The sequence below is a fragment of the Peromyscus leucopus genome, chromosome 13 (assembly GCF_004664715.2).
Source record: "Peromyscus leucopus breed LL Stock chromosome 13, UCI_PerLeu_2.1, whole genome shotgun sequence".
Lineage (NCBI taxonomy): Eukaryota > Metazoa > Chordata > Mammalia > Rodentia > Cricetidae > Peromyscus > Peromyscus leucopus.
Window position 1 is genome coordinate 33,173,005 of NC_051074.1, and position 25,699 is coordinate 33,198,703.

A 25,699-nucleotide genomic window follows, 5' to 3' on the forward strand; every position below is an offset into this window, starting at 1 on the left:
CTCAGCGGTTAAGAGCACTAGCTGTTCTTCCAGAGGTCCTGAGTTCAATTCCCAGCACCCATATGGTGGCTTACAACCATCTGTAATGAGATCTAGCGCCCTCTTCTGGTTTGCAGGCATACATGCCGGCAGGACACTGTATACATAATAAATAAACCTTTTTTAAAAAGTGGTCAGAACAATTGTGCCAGTGGCAATGGAATGAGAATTATAACCTGCCTTCATCTACTTGTTATTTACTCAAGTCCTCTTTTGTATTGGAGTTTCCTGGGGAAGGACTAGTAAATGCAGATAGAGACACACAAGAGGGAGTTTGTTACAAGAATTGTTTCCTATAGTTATGAAGGCCATGACTCTCGCAGTATACCATCTGTAAGCTGGAAAACCAAAGAAGACGACCACACAGCTCAATCTGAGGCCTGAGCAGTGAAGGAACCATGATAGAACTCTGTCAGAGGCCAAGGGCTTGAGAAGCTGGAGCGAGAAGGTCCAGTCAGGAGATGGGCTCCCACCTCCAGAAGAGAGGAAATGTTGCCTTTCCTGTATTGTTCTGGCTTCCTCTCCATGGATGGGATGATGCCCTCCCACCCTGAGTGAAGGTGGGTCTCCCTTTGTCCACTGATCCAAGTGCCAGTCTTCCGGAAGCAGCCCCAGAGACAAACCCAGACACAGTGCTTTACCACCTCCATGGGCATCCACCTTTTGTTCCAGGCAGTTGACACTTAAACCTCACAAGTGTCTAGGTATCAAATACTGCCAGGTATCAAATGCTGGGGAGTCCTTTTCCCAAACCTTGGCATGGACAGACACAGTCTTGGCATAGCAAAGTACTTGCCTATTTCAAGTACATTGATGATATACAGAAGCAGGACAAAAAGAAGATGAGTCCAAGAGAGAGATGTCCAAGGTCAACAGAGTCCCTGGACTCCCAACTCTTCCCTTACAAAGCTCCTTCTAAAAGGACCAGAGAGTTTGCTGGATGCTGGAGTGGCTCTAGTGTATAGTATAGAGATGAATATGTTGCTCACACTTCAACTGGTTACTTGAAATTTCCAAGTGTCTGGTAAAGTTTCAAAGGTCAGTGATGCACAGAACTTGGGAAGTCGTGGCATTGAGGTACCAGGCTATCCTCTTCTCCCTTAGTTCTCCCAATCCGCCATCTCTACTTTTCCTCTACTCAACACCTACACTCGGCTCCTGGCCAATTTGGAATCAAATCTCTTTGCAATCCCCCGGACCAGAGAGGAAATGTTCCTCTCATCTTTTTTTTAATGCATAACCTTTTACCTTGTGATATAGTTAAGCCAATCAGTCTGCAGGCCGTGTCTTCAAAAATACCAATTTTCTGAAAGCTCTTTTCCTGGAGGGAAACTGGGATAAATGTAAGATATGGACACTGCTAGGAAAATTACAGGCCTGTGAGAGACTACTTTTACTCTGTAGACATGGTTGAGCGAATGATTTACCATAGATTAGATGCCACACTGAGTTTGAGCAGGAGGCAGGCTGCAATTTTCTTAAAGTAACAAAATGGTAGACCTAGGAGGAAATGGAGCCAACTGCCAGTGAAATCACACTTCTGTCACTTAATGAGATGGGGACTTTCAATTTTTCCTGAGATGCTGGGAAATGAGAGCAGACAGTGACCCAGATACGCCAGCTGCTATGATGTCTTACTGGCCTATCAGTATCTATCCCATAAAGGAAATAATGACAGGTGACCCGGAAAAAAAATTCCAGTCACCCAGAACTTTACAAAAGGGTTCAAGGGAGTGTCCTTTATGCCTGTCCCTTTGTTTTTCTGAAAAATGAACTGGGTGATGCCTGAGCTTCACATGAAGGGTCTGAAGAACTTCAGGGATTCAGTGAGTCAACAGAGCACCAAACACTCCCTTCAAGGACCCATCGACAGTGACTTCTGGGAGAGATGAGATCTGGCTAAGCTTTGGGTGATAGTTGAGTCCTCAGTTGTGGGTTTTTTTTTCCTATGTAAATGCTTTATTTTAATGTCCAGAGTTTTAGAATGAAGGGCTGGCGCTCCCTCCTGGCCTGTTTCACAGGTTCTCATTGGGCTGTTGAGGCCAGTACCGGTACTTCTTCTTGTCCAGCTTGGTTTCTGGGAAGATTCCATTCAAGTCGTCAATGGTCATCTGATCAAAGGGGACAATGTTCTTTATTTTCTCCAGCTTTGTCTCATATTGCCGGATCCTGGCCTGGGATTCAGACACAAATGTAGCGGTTCTTCATATCCTCCTTTTCCTCACTGTCCACCAGGGCTGTGTATTTATCGTCAGGCACTGGAATCTTTGGGGCATTATGCTTCTTTCCATATTCATCCACCAAGCCAGCCTTGGCCACATTGGCCCTGTAATAAGCCCAGTCAATCGCTGGTGGTTTCTCAGACACATTAGCCAACCTGGTATGGAGGGTCTCACTCCAGGACTTTAGGGAATTTCCAATTGTCTTTTGGTTTCAGGGTATAACCTCCACAAAAACTATCCAATCAATGGTTTTTAGAGCAAATTTACACCCAGCCATCTTGGGATCCTTTACCGACCCTGGCAGACTGCTGTCTCCAGCAGTAAAGAATGGAAGTCGAGTCCTCAGTTTAATGTGACTGCTGAAATAGTGTGTCCTCCGCCTACTGAGAATCCACTTGAAAATGCCACAAAGTGCATAGCCATTGCTGTTCTTTTTGAGACAGGATCTCATGTGTCCTCAAACTCTATGAAGCTGAGGATAACTTTACTTCTGGACCTATTGCCTCTGCCTCACTATTGCTGGGATTACAGCCGTGTACCACCATGCTCCATTATGTGTTACCGGGGCTTTGTGCATACTAGGCAGGCACTCTATAAGCAGTTGGGTCTACAGCCTATAACACGAATTGCTAAATGGTCTTTTTATTAAAAAACAAGCAAACAAAAAACGGGAGCCTGATATTGGGGCGAACGCTGAAAGATCAGAGAGACAAAGGAACAAGCCACCTCTTACCTCTAGGAGTTCTCAGCCTGAAAAGCTTTCCTCACACCTTATATATGTTTCTCCGCCCACCCATATAATTTCCTGTCTCAACTTCCCTAGTGCTGGGATTAAAGGCGTATGACTCCAAAGTATTGGAATTAAAGGTGTGTGCCACCACTGCCTGGCTGTGTTTTTTCTCCTAGACTGAGTCAATCTCATGTAGTCCAGAGTGGCTTTGAACTGACAGAGATCCAAATGGATCTCTCCCTCCTAAGTGCTAGGATTAAAGTTGTGTGCCACCACTGCCTGGCTTCTATGTTTAATCTAGTGGCTTGTTCTGTTCTTTGATCTTCAGGGAAATTTATTAGGATACACAATACATCACCACCACAACAGCCCACAAAACATTGTCTGGAGAGTCCCAAACTACTGTACTTTTTTAAAAAGTATTTTTATAATCTTTTGATGTTATAATTACATCATTTCCTCCTTCCCTGTCTTCCCTTCAAGCCCTCCCACAGGCCACCCACTCTTCTTGCTCTCTTTCAGATTTCTTGTCTGTGTTGGTGTGTGTGTGTGTGTGTGTGTGTGTGTGTGTTCCTAAATATATAAGTACAACCTGCTTGGTCTGTATAATGTTACTTGTATGCAGGTTTCAGGACCGACCGTTTGGTATTGGATAACCAGTTGGTATGCTCTTCTCCAGGGAAGACTTGCTTCCTACTGTCAGCATTCCTTAGCTGCCTGGAGTTCTTTGTCTGGAGTTGAGCTTTCCTCCGACATTAGCATGTCTGTTGATGTCCTCCTTGTTCAGGTCATGTTTAGGCAGCCATGTTGTTGAGTCTTCATGGACGTAGCTTCTCTGACATCTCTAGGAGACACAATATCATAGCAAACTTCCTGTTCCTTTGGCTCCTACTAATCTGCTCCACCTTCCACAGTGATCTTTGAGCCTTGGGTGCAGGAGTTGTATTGCAGACATATCAATTGTGATGGAGTTTCATAGCTCTGCATTTTGTTTGTTTGGTTGTGGTTTTGCTGTAATGGGCTCCTTCTGCTGCAAAAAAGTCCCCTTGATGAGGCCTGAGGTCTACACTTCTCTGTGGGTATTAGGATAATATTTAGAGTGTATTTGAGGATTATGATAGTTTAGTAAAGTGGAAGTTTTAGATTCTCCGAGATCCATGAATTCATGGATCTCTAGGTCGTTGGCTAGGTTTCCAGTACCAGGTGAAAGTTGCCTCTGATTGAGTGAGTCTTAAGTTCAATTAGAGAGCTGTTGGTTACTGCCAAGGTATGCCTAGATAGAAACATTTCATTTAAACTATATATGCAGCTGGGCATGGTGGCACAGGCCTTTAGGCCCAGCACTTGGGAGGCGGACACAGGTGGATCTCTGAGTTTGAGGCCAGCCTGGCCTACAGATAGAGTTCCAGGACAGCCAGAGCTACACAGAGAAACCCTGTCTCAAAAAATAAATGAATAAATAATATATGTGTATATGTATGGATATGTTGAGTTCTATGTAGTATACGTATTTTTAGGTAACTAACAATATGATTCCTCATAACTTTTTCGGACATCCTGTTATTTTACCCTCCTTCTATATTCTATCCCCAGTTAACCTCCCCATTTCCCCCTTTAGATCACATATACTGCTCTTCCTCCTCTATCGCTTCTCCCTGCCCCCACAATAGTCCCTCTCTCTCTTTTTTCCCCTGGTTTCTGAAGTTAGTCCAGGGTATATATTCACATCTGAAGACTGGGAGCTAGGAACCTCAGATGAGAGAATATGCAACGTTTGTCTTCCTGGGTCTGGGTTTCCTTACTCAGTATGGTTTTCTCGTTCCAGCCACTTACATACAATTACCTGTTCCTGAGTTCGGTTTCTCTACAGCTGAATGGTATCCATAGTGTACATGCACCACATTTTTACTGTCCATTCACCAAGTGAAGGACAGAGCAGCAATGGACATGGCTGAGCAAGTATCTGTGGAGTAGGATGTTGAGTCCTTTGGGCATGTGCTCAGAAATGGTATAGCAAGATCGTACGGTAGATTTGTTTTTAACTTCTTGAGAATTCTCCACGCTGATTTCCAGAGTGGCTGGACCTATTTGCAATCCTATCAACCCACATCCCCTCCAACGTTTGTCAAATTACTTTTGTCTTCTCTGTTGAGTCTTGAGGAAAGATACAGATGTGATTTAAATGAGAAGCAGGATAGAAATCAACGTTTTCCATCATACCAAGAACACTGCTGACTAATGCTTGCAAATGTAATTAACTGAATATAGGAACAGCCCTTCCTGAATGTGACACCTGTCCTAGAGCCAAGAACTGAATCCTAGTGACCACCTATCAGGCTCCCCATGAACATCTCTATCAAGTCGGTCAGCTGAGCATTCTCTCTCTACCTTTGTCTCATTAGCCGTAGGTCTCTGTTAAGTGTCTCCAGGCCTTCAGTGACATGCTGCCTTGATATGAAGGGGCTTGTGTAGAGGGGACATCTTCAGCAAGCTGTTCTCGGGGCTAGAAATAAATAACCTTTCTCCATCTGCAAATGACCTCATGACTCCTCTCTTGTGCAGAGAAAGAACCAGAATAGATTAAACTCATTAGACCACTTTGCAATTTTAATGTACCACAATCCTGGCAAAAAGTTTCTTTGAATAATCAAGTCATGCAGGCTTTCCTCAATGGCAGGGGTGGTAAGTTTTTCGTTTTCTCAATTATTTTTCCTCCAAGAACATTTTCTTAACTCATTAATTGTGTATTAATTACGAATACATAAGTGCCAGTGGAACCCAAACACAATTGAGCATTTCTTTTTCTCAAGTATGAAAGTGCCTATGGCTGTGAGTTGTGTAACTTAATTGTTTTGAAATAGGGTCTCACTATGTACCTAAGGCTGGTCTTAAACTTGTGACCTTCTAGCCTCAGCCTTTCTCATTCTGAGTGCTGTGATTCCATTCACCACACCCAGTTTGTGGTTTGTGATTAAGATTTTTGACAGGGGGACTACAGAGTGGGGAGGAAGTTGGAGTCTTCCAGAGTTGACAGGCCTCCAGCTTGTATTGCCAGAGCTGGCCTTGAACTCCGATCCTCCAGCTTCTACTTTCTAGGGGCTGTGATGACAATCAGACACTGCCGTGCCTGGCCTGAAGATTTTGATGGCTTGGATTTTCTTCTGGTGGCACGGTGGGGGCGGCATTAGTTTGCAAGATAATAAATCAAGCCGTCCTCAGTATTCTGCTGAGACTTCGTGTGGTCTCATACCCAAAGTCAAGAGCCACAGCTCTTAGGTCTTCAACTACAAGGGCTGTAGGTCTTCACAAACTGAGGACTGGAAAGATGATGGTACAGGATACCTGTAAAAGGGACTGGAAACAGTGGACATCAGAACACAGGCCTGGATGGTACACCAGCAGTTGCAGGATGTTTGAGTGCCTTTTCAAGTAGCAATTGTTGGTTACGCTGCGGTGCTCGGCGGCCATGCCGGCGGAGGAGAGTGCCGATTGGAAGAATCACAAGCCATGGTTACCTTTCTAGAGCTTTATTGGAAGACAGAGAGAGAGAGAGAGAGACAGAGAGAGACAGAGAGAGAGACAGAGAGAGAGACAGAGAGAGAGAGAACAGAGAAACAGAAACAGAGAAACCACGAGGAGGGAAGAGAACGGAAGGAGAGAGTGCGGAAAGGAAGAGAACGCACAGAGGGCACACCCGCTTTTTACGCTGGGATGCCCTCACAGGCTGGTGATGTAATTAAGGACATACTCCTTACAGTAATAAAGGGTAAAAAAAAATCTTTAAAAATTTTTATTTTCAGCATCTCTACTATTTTCTCTTTTCCCAGGGAAAGTGGGAATGAAAAACCAAACACTCATATCTTGGCATCAGAGGTGGAGTATGCACCTATCAAATTCCTAACTACAGCGTCCTGAGAAGCAGGAGGAAGTGGGCTAGCTCAGGCAGACATTTTCATAGAATTATAAAGATGTGTGTGACCTGGGAAAGTCATGTCACATAATCATATGCCATATACACATATGCCTGCTACAAACTGCAGGAAAATATAATGGAATCCAGCTACTATCACAAAAACTACTACCTGGAAAAGTCAAGGACTTTTCCAAAGGTCAATCCATGGCTTAAGAAGCCTTGGTGATATTTTAACTTTTGTAGATATATTTATAAGGATTATGTCCTTAATTACGTCACCAGCCTGCTACGGCATCCCAGCCTAAAAAGCGGGCGGGCCCTCTGTGCGTTCTCTCTTTTTCCGCACTCTCTCCTTCCGTTCTCTTCCCTCTGAGAGGTCTCTCTCTTTCTCTTCCTTTCTCTTCTCTTTTCTTCTTCTTCTTCTTCTTCTTCTTCTTCTTCTTCTTCTTCTTCTTCTTCTTCTCTCTCTCTCTCTCTCTCTCTCTCTCTCTCTCTCTCTCTCTCTCTCCCCCCCCCTCTCTCCCAATAAAATTCTAGAAAGGTAACTATGACTCGTGATTCTCCTCCCTTGGCATGGCCGCTGCCAGCCACGAGTGCCACCGCTTAACCAACAATATTAGCTGGTTCCTACAATGATTTTCTTGTATGCTATGTACTCCCAAGAACTCCTAACAGTGTATTTATCTAAAATACCTATCAAGCATCTAAGGCCAAACGATCTTCTAAACTAAGGTAACACCCTTGTGGAAACAACGCCTGTCTCCTAGGTCAGGCGGATAGCTTTATTTCTTATGCAATTTAAACTGAGACCCTCCTTTCTCATACAGTCTTACTAACATTATAGACTCTTAACTTCTTACCTAACCACTTCTAGGAATGTAATTTAAGCACATAAATTCCCTTTTTGAAATACTAACTGATATTAGCTCTCAGTCGACCTCCTTTAACCACTCCCTTTGGGTTGTAAAAGAAAGCCTGACAGTCACTGCCTGAGGAAAATTTTTACCTGTCCTATAATTCCCTGTAGGAATTCAAGCCTGGTAATGTAGCTGGAGGTGGGGAGGGATTGCTATTTCTTGGGTTTATAACTGAATACCCTAGAGAACTTAAGGACGGAGAACTGAGAAGGATAAGGAGGACTTTGACTAGAGAACTTGAGGACAAGATGGAAGATGAGGAAGAGCCAGATGGGTAAGAACAAGATGAGAAGAACCTAGATGAGGCAGAATTAAGATGATAGAATTAAGATAGAACTTAGAGGAGACAGCAGATAAAGGTAGAGAGAAATCAGGCAAGAAAGGAACTAGGCACAAGAGCAGACCTGAAGCTGTGTAGATAGGATTTTATCTCAGAGGAATAAAGTAGATGGACTAAGAGCTTGATGTACTTAGATTCATTTCCCGAAAATAAATCTCGCTGTTCGTAGTCTCTCTTCTGGGCCCCTGGGAAGAATATTATTAAGGCAGGTCCTTTAATAACATTCGAGACACACCCTTTCTTTCCTAAGAGGAGGACAGCAGTCTCCACTAGGTGTGTGACATCTTAAGCTGTGCTGTAGGGATGGAGCACCATCTTGTGGTCAGGATCAGTCCAGGACTACAGAAACAGCTCTTGCTTTGTTCCTTTCTTAACCAGAACTATATCATTCCTAGTACATTCTCTTGTGGCTAGGTAACACTTGAAGAATAACTGTCTCCATGCTATAGATGCACATAGTAAAATACAGTTTGAATTTAAAATAACATGGTTTATGTTACCCTGTGTTCTTCTAGATGTTTGATCTTCCATTTTTGGCTTAAGACCTTGTGCACTTAAAATATAGAGTGAAAAAAGACAGGAGAGTTAAAGCATAATGGATGACTCCTTTTTCAGTGCCAAACCAACAATGTCTTCATTGCTCAATAATTCCCTTATGTTCTTACCTTTACAATGTGGAGAAGGCATTGGTCAGAAAGCTAGCACTCCCGATGACCATTGGATGCGCTTAGTCACATGCTCCGCTCACCATCCTTGTAGCCCACATGTTCCTCCAGCCCACGTACCATGTATAAAGTTTACTCTTATAGGGTAAAACTTGTACAGAGATCGATTCCAAGTTTTAAGCTATTTCAAATGGAACTGTGGGAATATGCTGATCTCTCTCCATTCCAGCCCATCATCACATTTCAGTGGTTTTTAAAAAGATTTAAAATAAATATAGCCTAACAATTTGAGTTCAAAGATTTTACTTAGAAGTGTGTTGAAACTCTATTCCTTATGAAAAATATGGGTATTTTTAAGTAGACTATTTTATGCACTAAAGCTACATTTGCTCCTTATATAAACCTATGCTCCTATATTCAGCTTCAAAGCTGAAGGAAGTGTCACAAGCAGTTTTTGCCCCTAAACTGGTTCCTTTTTCCTTTCTCCGAATTCGCTCAATAGCAAGCAAGTGGAGGTAAACTAGAAAACCAACTCTGCATCCCTAGGGCCTGGAGGTTCCAGAGTAAAGAAATGGGAGGCTGCGAAAAGGGCAGGAGTAGCCATGCTTTCTTGTTTATGCTCTCTAGTCATCTCTACAGTCTTCGTCACCTGTCATGGCACTGGAAGTCATGCTGTTCAGCATGCGCATGGGATCATGATGAAGTTAGAGGCAGGTAATCATATCAGCCCAAGGGAACAGAGACCTCCAATGTCCCGTTCTCAAAGAAAAGCAAGGTGAATGGGCGTAGGAATTCAGCTAGGTCCCCAGGCACTGCTGTAGATAACACAGAGAGTTCTCAGCCTGAGCAAGAGAAGTCCGAAACTGCATTTCCTACACAAGTCTTGAGAGAAAAGGATTACTGAGTTTGCCAGTGAATTCACCAAAGACTAAAAGGAATGCTTACCTAAAGAAACCTGCAACGGGTTCTAAAGAGTCTGGCATTTCACACAAGCTGGGCTGGTGTTGGACATGCTCGTTGTCTTGTGTTTCATGGCATCACTGACTCCATGGTTTTATTGAGATGCTCGGATGAAGCTGACTCATGGATGACAATACAAATGACGTCTGCACTGGGTTTGGTCTGTTAACCTTGGCATTTAACTGAAACTGAAATTAAAGCTGAAAAAAAACTAAAATAAAAAAAAAAAAAAACAGCAACAACAACAAAAAGAAAAAAACAGAAACAGTGAACTAGAAAGATGAGAGGTCCAGGCAGGCCTTGGCCATGAATGAGATTCAAAAGAAAAATGAGTACTTTATGAAAACTGATTCAGCTGACTAGATGCCTCTCAAGCGCCCTCTGGAAACAGTCTCATTTACCTGTGACCTTGTGTCTTTCACACAAGACACAAGTTCCACCTTGCCCTTCAGTCTCAACAAGAGGCTTTTCTTTTCCAGGTGGGTTGGGGTGTCACTGGCAGCGACTGTTCAAACAGCTGCCTGCTCCCCTGTCTCAGAGGCTTCCTCACTCTACGCAGACCAAGGCTTCACAATATATTGTCTCTCATCTCAGAGGCGTTTCTTCCTAGCTTCAGAATGAATGCTGGGTAGACTATTTCATCACAGGCCTGGGGACTCTTGCTCCTGTTTTCAAAGGGGGGCAGCCCTGGAGAGGCCAGAAACAAACAAACACACTCAAGGCTTTGTGAATGAGAGTCAAGATGGTACTGTGGCCATATAGTGGTAGTGCACGCCTTTAATCCCTATGAGTTCGAGGCCAGCCTGGTTTACAGAGTGAGACTCAGGACAGCCGCCAAAATAACACAGAGAAACTCCATCTTGAAAAAAAACACCACAAAAACAAAAACAAAGAAACAAACAACAAAAAAAGATGGTACTATAACCCAGCTCTGGCCTGCAGTCGTCCCCTACCCATGTGATCTCTGTCAAATGAATTCAGAAGAATCATGGGGCTTCATGTAGAAGATAGACAGGGATGATTACAGAATAACATGAAACACTGTCAAGGGTGAGAGTGTACAATGACCAAAGAGGCTACTGTAGAGGAAAATACTCTCAGGTGATTGGCTCACGAGACCACTATGATGACCTATCTGTCTAAGTTGCCATATACTGTATTTTCTAGTGTCTGGAACAGTTTCGCTGAAGTGTGTTTTCCAGTTCACATGATCAACAGGCTCTTTGGGATGAACCCTTAAGGGGGAGACATGGTGTCTTTGCCCTTTCAGAGTCCCCTGCTAGATAGTAACCTTTAGGGCAGTGCCGAAAGTCATGTCTCCACCCAAGGCTAGAGATATGTCTCAGATTCTATTTTTTAACTGCCCCCCCCCCAAATCAAGTAATGGGGCAGATTAAAAAGAAAGAAAAGGTGTTAAAGCTATTAGAACAGCTGTGCTATTTCAGGTGGAAATGGGTTTCTTTCTTTCAGTGGAGCCCAACAAAGCCCCACCTTGACTTTCCTCCCTTCCTATGGCACTGGAAAGTTCACTAGTACTTCCCTCCTCTTTACCTATGTTTTTCACACACAAAATTTTTATCTCTGGAGACACAGGAGGTAGGCTTGGAAGCTGGTGATGAGGCAGTGGTCCTGCTGAGATCATGCTGCATCCTGCTGTAAATTACCCCACACTGGGTGAAAGTTCCAAAGACTGCTTGGTCCTGATAGACTCCATTCTCCATTAGTTTAAAAAACGTATTGACTTAACTTTGTGTATAAGCATGCATATATGTGCACAACATGCACGCAGTGCTCAAGGAGGCCAGAAGAGGGCATCAGTCACCTCAAGTTACAGAAGGTTGTGAGCCAGCACATGTGTGCTGGGAACCCAACACCTACAATAGTAGTAAGTGCTCTGAACTGCAAGTCCTGAGAGACAATTTTACAACCAGCTCTTGACTCCATTTTGAGGACGGAGGATGACTGTGTACCTGTGCAAACATTTGAATGGCAGCATCTGTCTGGCACCACCATGGTGATAAATGGCTCATTCCTGCAAGCAGGAGATTCACCAGTGTATAATTTATTGGGGGAGAATTAAGACAATAGGGACACATTGGCATATTAAAATCCTATCAGGGGCTGTGCGGTGGTGGTGCACACCTTTAATCCCAGCACTCAGGAGGCAGAGGCAAGTGGATCTCTGTGAGTTCGAGGCCAGCCCAGGCTACAGAGTGAGTTCCAGGACAGGCTCCAAAGCTACACAGAGAAACCATCTCGAAAAACAAAAACAAAAAACAAACAAAATCCTATCAGGAAGAACTTACTGGACACACCTGAGACAAGCAAGCCAACCTGATTCTACTTGGGTAGACTATGAACAACTCCCTCTCCTCATAATGCACTTGGCAATCTACCTCCTTTATCTACATGTACTATGCACACACACCCCTTTCTATACAATACACCCAAATTACGCCCTTAGGAACCCCCCTCCTCCTTCTCTTAGACCCCATAATGGAAAGACCCAAACAATAATCATGGCTACTGAGAATCTTCCCTCTTGTGGCCTGCTGCTCCCTGCAGGATATTTTGAGCTTTTCTATTGCTTTAAATAAAATTTCCTTGCAACTCTGCAATCAGTGTGGGTTTTTACTTCATTACTGAATGAACACCAAGAACCTGGAGACAGCCAGCCCAGCAACAACCTGAACTACCGTTAGCACACTAGACCAAGGAAAAAGGCCAGCCAGCAGGATTTACCTTTGGTAGCGGCAGCCAGCCCATGATGCCTAGGCTAGGAGGGCCCTGGGTGAACACAACCCCTGGTCTCTTCTGTTACTTTTCTGGGGCTCAAATTGGCCAAAATCAACTTCAAGCCCAAAAGAATTCACCTGGATCCTTGATGCGAATAGGCGGAGGACACTTAATGCTGCATGGCTCCCACTGACCTGGCATCTGACAACCAAATGTAGGCATCAAGGACCAATAGGCAGAGAACTCCCAACTGTCCCTCGGGCTTTAACTCAGCTCAGTAGCTGAGATGATGTGGCCTCCTCCACTGCCATCTGCACTTGTTCAGCAGCCCTGCTCTCCCTGCAGTTAGACCTGGTCCTGCCCCTTCGCTCTACAGTGGGACCCAATCCTGTAGCTTTGCTCTCAAACATGCAACACTCACAGCCACCGCTGTTTCTTCGGCCTCTTTCTTGCATCAGTATGAAATGGAAATGTATCTCAAAGAATAACTTTTTATTCATATTACAACAAACTTCACACATGACATATCTGAGTAGACTTCAAAGCTGGAGGGGAATAAAATACACCTAGCTGTACAAATTATACACATAGAAATAAACCAATATATAAAACAAACAGAAAAATGAAACAAATACCCTTCACCTGATAAACATTTGTTTAATTTCAGGAATACAGTAAAAACAAGGAGACAAGACACGTCCCTCCCTGTATCTGAGCTGCTCATCCTGGAGCATCTCTGTCTTACTGCCTGCTCTAGATGTGGTGGTGTCACCGGCTTGCCGCCGAGCTGGCAATGTTGCTTTTCTCTGCTTTCGAGCTCTCTCGGGGCTGGGAATAGTCCCAGGGCCGTCTGTTCTCTGTGAATCCGTAGAGCTTCCTCAGGGCTACTCGAGCGGCCTCCTCCTCTGCCACGAGGACCGTTTCCCCGGGCCTTCTGCAATCAGCTTTTTATCACTGGAAAGAAAGCAGACAGTGAGCCTGACTGACAGGAGAGCCGAGCACGTGGGCAGTCATGCCTTGTCTTCCATTCCATGTAAGTATAATAACCCAGGAGGCCCATAGTTTCCAAGTCAGAGCACAACGAAGCAAGAGGATCATGAGTTCGAAGATTAGAGCTGGCTGTGGTGGTGCACTCCTTGGGTACCTGAGTCTGAACCAGCTGGGTCTACATGGCAAGTTCCTTAGATCAGAAAATCTTCAAAGGTTAGGAAAACGTTTGCAGAAATTTTAATCTAGTTATCTTAGATACTCAATGTTCACACCTAGCACTCTAGTTAATCTTTCTTTCTCTCTCTCTCTCTCTCTCCTCTCCCTCCCTCCTCCCCCTCTCCCTCCTTCTAGGCACGCTCCTATCACTGAGCTACACCTCCACCCTACTTTAATCTTAAAACCTGAAATCAATTTAAGGCAGGTCCATTTCTAACAAAACTAAAAGGCTCTAAATGGGTTGAAACTTTGATAGACAGCAAAGCTCCTTTCTTCTAATCTGAGGTTAGTTGAAGCTGCTACCAAGAACAGATTAAGTTAAAAGCTCCAACAGATAGTGTGGGAGACTGTGGGAGTCCGGCTCCCACCTTTCCCACCTTTTCCAGGGTTCTTAGGAGAAAAGAGGGCTAAAAAAATATCAGATAGAATGATAGGCTTAGCCGAGAAGACAGACAGAAACACAAGACAGCTTCAGGAGGGCTTGGATCAATACCCAATGGCCTCTCCTGCCTCTTCAAAAGAGGCTTTTTACAATATGCCAAGGGGCAGGGCAAAAGACCTCCCCCTTGCTAGATCAAAACACACCGCACAGCCAAGTGTTAGAACCCTTATTCCAAACACCTGGTAACCATGCCCGTGACCAAATCATCTCCTCATGCAGCCCTGCTGGGTAAAGCAAGCTCAGATTCTCAGACCCTGAGTAATTCTGGGGGCCTCCACAAGATAGAAATCAAACTTTTATTTTTTATATAGAAAATATGAGGTTAGCTTATACCCCACGAAATTCTACAGCAAACAGCTGGCCAAGAGTGACTTAGCAGGAGCTAGAGGGAAGGCTCAGTGGTTCAGAGCACTGGCTGCTCTTGCAGAGAACCCAGGTTTGGTTCCTAGCAACAACACAGCAGCTAACAACCATCTGTAACTCCTTCTCCTGGTCTCCACATGAATGTGGTACAGACACATATGCAGGCCAATACTCATACACATAAAATCTTTACAAGTTACTATTAGCAAAACAAAGATACCTTGACTTTCTCTAATAGGAGAAAGGAAAAAAAAAAAACAAAACAAAAAACAGATAATCAGAGATGACCCCACCTTCACCCTGCAGGTCTCACTGTGTATCTCTGGCTGGCCTGGATGTAGACCAGTCTGACCTTGAACTCACGGAGATCTGCTTGCCTCTACCTCCTGAACGTTAGGTTAGGATTAAAAGCATGCACCACCATGCCCAGTTCAGAGACACAATTTTAATGCTGCTGGTAGAAGAACATTGAAAAACTGGAAGTCTATCTTTAGGGCTTCCGATCAAAGTTATGAAGTGAAGAAGAATTTTTACTCACCAGTATAAGCCAACAAAATACAGAGGCAAAGCAGTTGTGCTTCCTGACTCCCGGTGAGCCTGGACTCGGGAGCTGAAATGTTTCTCTTCTTCAGTTCCTCCACCAGGAGTCCCATGGGGTTTACGACGGTCCACATCTCAAAGAGCTCTTTCCCCGTCATTTGCGTAATTAAAAAGTCCTGTGCAGAAAATGACCGTTCACACATTTAAATTAGAACAAAGAATATTACCACCAGATTCAAATCCATTTTTACCACAGAAACTGATGGGAATGAGTGGCAAATGTACATGTTAAGTAGTTAGCCTGAAATGCTCCAAAATTGAGAACTTTTCTATCAAAGTGTTGCTTATAAAAGTTCAGATTACAGCTGCTACAAGTAGAAAGCGCAAAGTAACAGAAAAGTTCAAAAAAAAAAAAAAAAAAAAAAAAAAAAAAAAAAAAAGTTCAGATTATAGAGCGTTTTCAGTTTTTGGCTTTGGAATTCTGGTTTGGGCTTCTCCACCATGGGCTCACACATACAAGACAAGAAAACTCTACCAGAGTTATACTATAAGTTGTTGTTTGTAGTTTTAATTAAAAAAAAATCATAGTTGAATTTTAAAAAAATTCAATTTCAAAACCAAAGAAAACAATGCCAAGCAATATAATCTATCAAAATTATACAAAAGGCAGACTCCTACTTTACAATTCAAGAATCAAATTATCAAAATTCATAGAAGACAAGCATGTGTCTACACGTGGGGCTACCTACCTCCTGACTAAGGACACACTCACGTGGCCACACCTTCCCACCATGGCAGACTGCATTCCTTCTTAGACTCTAAGCTAAAATAAACCCTTTCCCTTAAAACAAACAAACAAACAAAAAACCTAAAAGCTGAAAACGACTTAAATCCTTCAGAACTCACAACTCAGCATTTAATATCTGTTCTCCATTGTATCCAAAAAAGAAGAAAATTGAAATAACTTCAACAAAACTACCATAAAAACAGTTTGGGTCTTTGTCAGTTTTGGGGGGAGAAACAGTCAGTTCTATAACAATACGTCAAAGGACTGGATGAGACTAAGAATCGTTTCCTTCTGTCCACGTCGAGCGTGTTTGAAGAGGTGCCCTTGGTGATACCCACCCTGATGAAAAGCGCAGTCCTCTCCGGGCCGCTGCTCTGCAGCAGGGCTCCAATCACGGCAAAGAAGGTCCGACGCAATACAGGCAGGGGGACGGGGAATTCCGCGCTGAGGGTCAACTGCTCCACAGCCAGGTTACTAGCCACGTGGCAGACCACCGCCTCGCCAGTGAGAAAGCTAACCAGGCCTTCAATGCCTTCGGTGGGCAAGTCTGGGAACTCATTCGCAAGAGACTGTGTGAGGCACGTCTGTGAAAAAGACAGGCCTCGTTCAGCTAGGTCTTCATTGTCCTTGAGATTCAGAAGAACAGCTTCTTCCTCTATCCCAAGTTTCTGACGTTTCGCCTCTTCACTTTTGATGTAGCAGCTATTGATAAAGGCAGTTTTGAGAAGATCCAAGGAAAAGGTTTCTTGCAGCCGGGCCCCAAAGGCTTGTATCTCCGCATGGTAATCCCAGTTTGGCTTCTCGGACCTGAGGATGTAGAGACAGTGAGACGGTAAGAACAGCGTGATTCCATGTACAATTGTAAAGGGACAAAATAAAAGTTTGTTTCTTTTAATATCAGGTTCTAACAGATTAAATACAAAAAAAGTAATGTAGATGGACACTGGCAATCCTTTGTTACATTCTAATTTTCCCTTTGGCTTAACTGCCACATTGAAGTGATCACATCAGATTAGGCTATTGCTCTAGCTTCTAAATCCCTGCTTTCTGCTCTAACGGTGAAATTATGGTCTCCACCTAAGTATGAACAAATTATAACTATAAAGGTTCAGGACAGAAACCAAAAATATGTTTAGTTTATATCCTATTAATTTAAATTTCAGAAATGCCTACGTATTACCAGTTACTTAAGCTAGTATCAGTATTATAAGCATGTTAAAACTTCATAAACCATAGGTAAGCCTTGGGGCTTTTGTAGTTCAGTGGTAGAGTGCTTGCCTGGCAGACACAAGGGAATGGTGTGTGCATGGACACCTTAAATACATACACAATTCCAAGAATTAGAATTGGTGTAAACAGGATCAATATTCTCCTGGAGAGCAAGACTACAGTAGTAATCAAATTTCCTATCAGGAAAAAGTTCTAAAAAACAAACTAGAGACAGTTCCCGCTTCTTTGGGTGTGGTAACGATCTAATGGAAGTCAAACACCAGTGCAACTTTTAAGAATGAAGTAGATCTGAGTGTTTTGTTTTTTTTTTGGTCCACAAAGACACAGTAAACAGAAAATGCAAGTGCATCATATACAAGCATGATGCACTTCTTAAGAATATAGGATTGGCTTTTTTGCCAGAGACAAGATTAACTAGATCAAAAAACTAAACTTTTCCCCTCTTTTTCCGGACAGTGGACACGTAGTTCAGTTCTACACAGAAGCGAATTTTTCTGCCCTGGTTCTCAATGCCATGGAATGATGTTATCCTTCTTAAAGGTGCCCAAAGAATCTCAGGCCCGAGATTGGGCAATTCTAAAACTGGGCCATTCCCCAGGCGGTTGCTCTCTCTGGGGCTACTGAGATTCTGCAGGGGGAGCAGCCCGGCGGCCTCCGTCGCCCTTTTCCTCAGCCCCAGACCGCGTGCCGCCAGGTCCCCACCCCACCGCCTGCCTGCAGCTGCAGCCCGGTGCCCTCACCGCCACCTTGGCCACTCAACCCTCCTCGGACGCCTACCGTCGCACGGGCGGCGGCGGGCAGCGCAGCAGGCGCCTCCGCTCTAGCTCCTTGTAGGCGCGGAAGGCTGCACGAAACCCCTTTTTCATTCCCCGAACCTGGGGGAGCAGGGTCGGGGCGGCCGGAGCCAGGAGGCAGCGAGGGCCCTGCTGCAGCAGCCGTACCACTGCAGAAGCCATGGCAGGACCCAGGCAAGGGAGAGCGGAAGGAAGCCAGCCGGACCGGTGTAGCCAGAACACAGTTCCCCGGGAACTGTGCAGCCGAGGGAGGACGGAGAATTAGGGGACACTCACGAGGGCGGGGCGGCGGCGGGCTGCGAATACTGCGCATGCGCAAGTGCTCTTTTCCCGCCTAGGATGTGAGTTTGGGTGCAGAAATGACTGGGAAAAGTCGCTTGACCCTGACAGTCTCTCTTGTGTTTATTTCTCATTGAAGTAAAACAAAAAGTTGTTTCACTTTCAGTTTAATGAAAGCAGTTAAATCCCCAGAAGGAAAACATTTCTTGTTTACATTCAGCCGTTAAGCTGCAGAACATCAATCCTGTCACTGCTGAGCACAAGTTCGAGGTTTCATCTGACCCTTCTCCAAAAAAGTCCGGCTCTCAAAGGCCTTGCGTTCAGAAATGTGCTTAATTTAACTAAGATTAAAGTTTGTATTTTATTTTATTTTTGTTATTTTTTATTCACCTATTTTACATCCCAGCCGCATTCCCTCCCTCCCCCCATCCTCCTCTCCCAATCCCTCTCCCCCATTTCCGCCCTCTCCCACCATCCAGAAAAAGGCAGGTCTACTATGAGTATCAATAAAACATGGCATATCAAGTTGCAGTAAGACTAGCACCTTCCCATGTACTAAGGCTGGGCAAGGAGACCCAAAATGAAAAGTAGGGCCCGAAAGCCAGAAAAAGAGACAGCTCCTGATCCTGCTGTTAGGAGTTCCATAGGAAGATCAAGCTGCACAACTGTCCCATATATGCAGAATGCCTAGGACAGTCTCAGGCAGGCTCCCTGGCTGTCTGTTCAGTCTCTGTGAGCCCCTATGAGCACAGGGTAGTTGATGGTGTGAGCCTTCCGATGCTGTCCTTGACCCTTCTGGCTCCTACACTCCTTTCTGCTCCTCCGCAGGGTTCCCAAACTCAGCCAGATGTTTGGCTGTGGGTCTCTGCATCTGTCTTCATCAGTTGCTGGGTGACACCTCTCTGAGAACAATTGGGCCAGGCACCAATCTGGTCACAGAGGACAGCCAGTTCAGGATAAAGTTTGTATTTTAAAACTACTTTTTTTTTTTTTTTTTTTTAACCACGGGGAAAAGACATGGGGTGGTGTCAAAATATTAACAGTGAAAATAATTAGTTTAAAAAAAATCTTTACTAATGTCTTCAGCTTTCCTAACAAAATATAAATGGAAGCTCTGAAGTCACAAAGGGAAGTATGTCTGCTTTTTGTTTTACACTGAACATCATGACCTTTAGAGGAACCTTTCTACAGTTGTATATAAAGGCAGCCGTGCTCCTGAAGTCACTCGATTAGGCTCCTGTGTCTTTCACAAACAGCTTGTTCTGGTTACTAAATTATTTTTCAATTTATTTCCACAGCAGGTTTCTCCCTCCCTCTCTCTGGTTATTGTAACTGACCTCCAACCAAGACATATCTCTCTTTCTGCCCAGACATCCATTTCACCTCCCTTGAAATACAGACCAAGACATGTTACCACCTAGTTAGACAGTCTTCAACACTAGGACTGTACAGCACAGTTTGAGATTCTTAGCTTAACTCTTCAAGATGGAGAATCTGAACCTCTAAAAGGGCTTCCAATGGACATGTAGTTAAAGCAAATTCTCTAAAACAAGTCAAAACAGTATTAAAAACATTGAAAATTTGTAGATCATCAGATGAATGGATTCAACCAAATTACAGGGAATTGCCATGTCTGCAACATTTCATTTATATATTTATTTCATCATTTATTTCTGCAATATTTCATTTATTATTGGGAGAAATAACCTAAAGCTGGTCGATGTAACTGATGAACCAGCCTGCCTCCATTTTGGGCTTGAAAACCGTCTTTATAGTAAAGACACACTAGGCTCATTCCTGTTTATGATCAAATGTCTGTTTCTCAAGGATTGTGCTATGCCCCACCTGTAACCTTAACTACAAATGGTTCTGTATTGCCTGTTCCAGGAAAAAACAACCATGCCTTTGTTTCAAAAAGTTATTATAACCACCTTGTCATGACCACCTTGCAACCCTGTCTTTCTTTTAGGAGAAGAAAAGAAAACAAAAATCACCTTGTTATGACCAACTTGTTAGGTTTATGTTCTGCTTCTGTAGTAACTGCTTTCTGTCTATTTGCCTGCCAAATCCCCCTTTTGGAGACCCCTTACTCCTGGATTATAAAAGACCTTATCTTTCCCCATGTCCAATGCTGATCTCTTGAACCCCACCTCTAGGGAGAGACAGCCCATGTTCACAAATTTTAAAAAAAAATCTTGCTTTAATTAATTTGTCAATGATTTGGGTTAGTGATCTTTCTCCTCACATCTGTGGGATTAGCAGTAACCTCAAGCTTAATAAAGTTAAAGTAATTTGACTCTATGTGCAGAGGCTCTTGGCAACAACAAGAACATAATTTTCTTTTTTTTAAATGGGAAACATACACTTTATAAATGTTATGACAAAATCAAATGATTTCTTATGGTCACTTTTACCAAGGTATCAAGAGAAGTTAAACAACTTTCAAAATTAGTTTAACTTTTTAAAGATAGGACCCTTAAATCTATCCACATGTGCAGAGGTATAAATCTTTGTTCTTTTCCAAGCTGAGCACAGTGAGGTTAAATAAGATGTTTGTTTACACCCAGAAGTTGTATATTAACATCTGAAACCACAAGGCTTGCTGAGTTCTGCCCCATGACATGTAAACTGCCAGCATGACGTCAAGGGGTACTCTGTCATATTTAGACCTAATACTGTTTGACAATTTTGACATTTTCATATATTAAATCTCTTTTTGCTCAGTCATAATTTTGTTTTTATGTACAAGTACACCAGCATCATATTATTTTTTGATGCTTAGCTTAAAAGGGTTAAAAAACCAAAAACCTCATCTTTTGTAAAAGTGGTGAAGTTTCATGCTTTCTTATGACATGTCAATAACTGACTATACTACACCAACTTTAACAATGGACCAAATGCTTTAGACATCCAATTAAGAATGAATTTTAGCCAATACCTTGGCAACACCATGATGTGCTGGTATGTGTTGAACTGATGTAACTGTGATCCAAACAACTATGCACATGATTATTCAAATTAAAAAAGAAAAAGCTAATAAGCTGTAGGTCTGGGTGAGGGAGGGGGTGGGTGGAGCTGCATTACAGGCTGTTTGTCTTCAACAAAACTACAACGTAGACTTGAGTCTTTAAGGGGATTTCCTAATATCCAGGAGGAAAATTCTCATCATGATTTGAAAACGTATGAGAATGTATGACTTAGCACTATGAAACCCAGTGGTTGAGGGCTGATTTTCTCAGAGCACGTGGGCAAACATTAAATGTTGAGAGTGCACTGGGAGATCTCAACCACAAAGCATCCCTGTTAACAATCATCTGTACCCAATGGGTTTAGACATTAAGTGTCTTACATTTTACTGAAAGATCTTTCCAAGTTTCATCAATGCTTGTAATGTGGACTTCTATTTCTTACCAAAATCTTTAGGAAATTTTAAAGCTGATACTAAAACTAGTCAAATTTTTTTTTTAATATTCTAAATCTTGACAGTTTTGACTAACCTTCAAATTTCCAGGGCACAAAAGGCATATAAAGTCACCAAGAATTTGTTGAAATACATGATAATTTTGTTTATAGGTATGATAGAAATACCTTCAACTTTTAGATAAATTTTAAAAATAGCAAATATAAAAGGTGTTTTGGGTCAAGTTACTTCTAGTACAAATAATTTAAATATCAAATTTTCAATCAAATTCTTGAAAGCATTCAGAGCATTTGGATTTCCTAACCTTTTTTTTTTTTTTTTTTTTTTTTTTTTCTGAGACAGGGTTTCTCTATGTAACAGTCCTGGCTGTCCTGGAACTCACTCTGTAGACCAGGCTGGCCTCGAACTCAGAGATTCACCTGCCTCTGCCTCCCAAGTGCTGGGATTAAAGGTGTGTGCCACCACCTCCCAGCAGTGTTAATGGCACTTAACACCCGTGTTAGTACTGAATGACATTTGAGTAATAACTAAGGTTATTGTGTATGCTGTTTGCTTTTCTTTAGAACACACATCAAAGCCATTAACCTGAACCTGATGTATATACACAACACATATTCAACTTTAAGCAAAAGCACTTTCCATAATATTACATTTTAAAAAACTGGGAACAGTGTCCGTGTGGGTTTGTAGTTGATGCAATGTAATGAGAAGGGAACATTCAGCTTGGGGTGGGGTGGGGTGAGCAAGTCACGCTGACAATAAAGCTACAATCTTCCTCTCCCGTCTTACTCACCATAGCTATACCATATCCGGAGAGGATTCACCATGAGACAATGTCAGTCACAGCTTTGACGCACTTCGGAAGGAATGAGAGAGCAAACTGGGCGGTGACGTTCATCTTTGTTTTCAAATAAGTGGTCTTCATTTTCCTTCTTATAGAAAAACTCTTAAATTGTTAGACCCCAAAGTTTAGGGTCTCGAGTGGGCGCCCCAAGAACCCAGACTCCTGTCCAGTGGATGCAACAGCACAAGGTGTTTATTGAAGAAGCGGCTGTACAGTAACTCAGCTCCAAATAGCAAGAGTCACATCGTACTGTAGTCACATAGGTACTTGTAAAGGAAAAACCCACAAAAGCCATAAGATTACAATTCCCATACAATTTTCTTTCACAAGATCATGGTCTGATCACAGAGTGAGTATAGTCTCGTCCCCATGTACATTCTTCCCAAAACCTCAAGGGGGGTAATCAGGTCGGGAGTGGAGTTTACACAAAAGTCACAGTGGTCCTTCCTGGAACACTTGTACCTAACCCAGTCACAGTTGAGCACATCTCTTAACAGAAATCTTTTTACATTGTTACATTGTTGCAGGGATGGTTGAATAATGGCCGAGTCAGGTTGCCCTTGGAACTAGATTTCTTTTTAGTTTCTTATTCTCCTGGGGCTTGGGGGGTGTAAGCCTGAAGGGTTAGGGTCTTTCAAAATCAGTTTATTATAAATATATCTAGATTGTTTCTCTCTCTCTCTCTCTCTCTCTCTCTCTCTCTCTCTCTCTCTCTCTCTCTCTCTCTCTCTCTCTCTCTCTCTGCTTTCAAGTAATGTCCACCACTTTGTTGATACAGAGTCCATCATAAGAGAAGTCAGTAGAGATCATCTGATCTTTGACAGTGACACCATCCACTCAAGTCCTGGCCATAACCCCTCTGCAGCAAGAAGGGCATGCTTGGATATGCCCCTGGTGGTCTTTTATAGATGTTAGCTTTAAAAACTGGGAAATCTCTGCTACTGTCATGCATTCTTCAACATCTTGTTTGCTAGGAAAAATCAGCAATGCAGCTTTTCTTAGGTCCTTGTGGATTCGCATTTTGTAGAGCTCTTCTCTAGTTACAGAAATCCTTTCTCAGTCTGTGCTGTCCATAACTATCACAAACTAAATGTTCGTATAGTAAGTGTTCTAGGAAGAACAAAGGGATTCTGACCGCCAACATCCCACATCAGGAAATGTGTGTTACTAACCACGATCTCTTCCACATCACTTCTTATTGTAGGGGATGTATGTACAACTTCATTCATGGAAAATTAGTAAAGGATGGCAGTTTTTCCTGCATTATCCAGCCCAGCAATGATAACTTTGTGCTCCTGGTGATTGAACAGCCTCCAGATCTAGATGAAGAGAATTCCAATCCTCCGGCTGGGGGCAGAAGGGCACGCCAGGGCCTCTGCTCTGCTTCCAGCGACCCACGGAGAGGACGCAGCCCCCTTGGCACTGGCCTGGACCATGGACATCGCCGCCTCATTGTCTGCTTGAGCCTCGTGAGCCACCGTCCTCTAGAACATGCTTTCCAAATTAAAAAAAAAAAAAAAAAAAGCTGCAAGGTCCCAAGCAGTTTCTCTCACTAATGCCCCACATGGAGCTCAGGAATTAAAGTCTGTACTCAACTTCCTGATGTTCTGTTGATATAATAACTTCAAAACAAGGAAAGGTTTATTTGGTGTGGTGACTATTTTTAGTTGTTAACTTGACTACAGCTGAAATTAACTGAAACCCAAATGGCTGGGCACATCTGTGAGGGATTGTTTTTTCTTAATTAAATTATTTGAAGTGAGAAGGTCCATTTGTCATCCAGATCTTTGAGGTAGGAAAAGCCGCCTTTAATCTGGGTTACACCTTTTTTGCTGGCAGCCTGTATAAAGGGCATGGGAGAAGGAAGCTTGCTCTCTTTGCCTGTTTGCTGTCACTCTTGCTGGCAAGAACATCCCTTTGATGGCATTAGAGCCTACTTCTTGGGGATTCCAGCATATACTGAAGACCAGCTGAGACATCAGCCTCATAGACTGAACAACTATTAGATGCGTGGATCTTATGTTCATAGGCAGCCACTGTTGGATTAGCTGGACCACAGATAGCCTATACGCCATTTTAAAAAGACCCCTTCTCTCTATTTATATAGAGATTCATTCCATAGGTCCTGTTCCTCTAAAGAATCCTGACTAATACATTTGGATTCATATTTTTTGAGATGTCAGTCCATGGTCAGGCACACCCATTTGCTTTTGAGCCCGTGGTAAGACAGTAATACATCATGGCAGGGTGGATAATGGTACAAAGTCTGTTCATCTCATGCCTAGGACATAAGAGAGAGTTAGTTGAAGAAGAAAGGGCTAGGGACCTAGAATCTCCTTCAGTGACTGTCAACCTCTCACTAGCCCTCGACTAGTAAAGGTTCTGCTATCTTCCAGTAATGCAATGGGCAGGGGACCAAACTTTTACAACATGGACTTTGGAGGGCTATTACAAATCTCAATATAGAAAACCTGTTTTTTAAAATTATGTTTCAATGACCATAGTAAGACGACAACTACTTGGATCCAGGATCCAGGCCCAAAAACTTGAAGGAAAGAAAAAACTTTTGTTGTTGTTGTTTTCTCTTAAGAACCCCATTTTCCTCTAATCTGATATAATTCCTAATTTGATCAAAGCCTTACAAGTGTGTTCAACATTCTGTTTCCAATTGGTCAACATTGGGTGGACAGTGGGCAGAGTCATATTTAGGAAGAAGAGAAGATGAAGTCATGAAACTTCACTTTAACTGTTGATGAATACTTTAACCAATGTTTTTATATCAGGGACTTTGCTTATTCAATCCTTTAGTGATGGTGTGGCAGCTGAAACACAGTGCACGGAAAGATGAAAAATAACAGAGGACGAGGTCTGTAGCAGGCTTGCCTGCACACCAGCAATCTCAACCACTTAAAAGCAGTCCATCTTTCATATTAGCTAAGGAATCATATCCAAAATGGTCTGTAAACTCCCTCATGAAGAAATCGGCAGATAGAAATAATGGCCGTAACGTAAAACTACTAGACTTAAAAGCGTTTAAAAACTGGAGTAGCTAAGCATGGATAAAGAATTAAGTCTGCTCCACCGACATTATATTTGTAAAATCTAGTTTGGGGAAAGTTGACTCTGTAGATTTAATAGCCAAAGTAGAAAACTAGTAAAGCTCACTGAAGGCTCACAACCATCTGGAACTCCATTTCTAGGGCATCCGGTGCCCTCTTGTGGCCTCTGCAGGCACAAGTGTAGTAGAAGATGCACATAAAATAATAAAATA

The 25,699-nt window shown here is 43.0% G+C and overlaps 1 protein-coding gene and 2 pseudogenes across 1 annotated transcript; all 3 read right to left on the bottom strand.

Annotated features, from left to right (window-relative positions):
* Window positions 1-1,985: 1,985 nt before the first annotated feature.
* Window positions 1,986-2,553, bottom strand: LOC114703327 (annotated as a pseudogene).
* Window positions 2,554-12,999: 10,446 nt separating this feature from the next.
* Mrpl44 (mitochondrial ribosomal protein L44) lies at window positions 13,000-18,087 on the bottom strand. Its single transcript, XM_028884102.2, is given in 6 exon segments — window positions 13,000-13,445; window positions 13,448-13,476; window positions 15,072-15,126; window positions 15,129-15,249; window positions 16,199-16,667; window positions 17,868-18,087. Coding segments are annotated over 6 exon segments (1,008 nt in total). The 5' UTR covers window positions 18,047-18,087; the 3' UTR covers window positions 13,000-13,290.
* A 5,063-nt stretch (window positions 18,088-23,150) lies between these two features.
* On the bottom strand, window positions 23,151-24,323 carry LOC114703329 (annotated as a pseudogene).
* Between the last annotated feature and the right edge of the window lie 1,376 nt (window positions 24,324-25,699).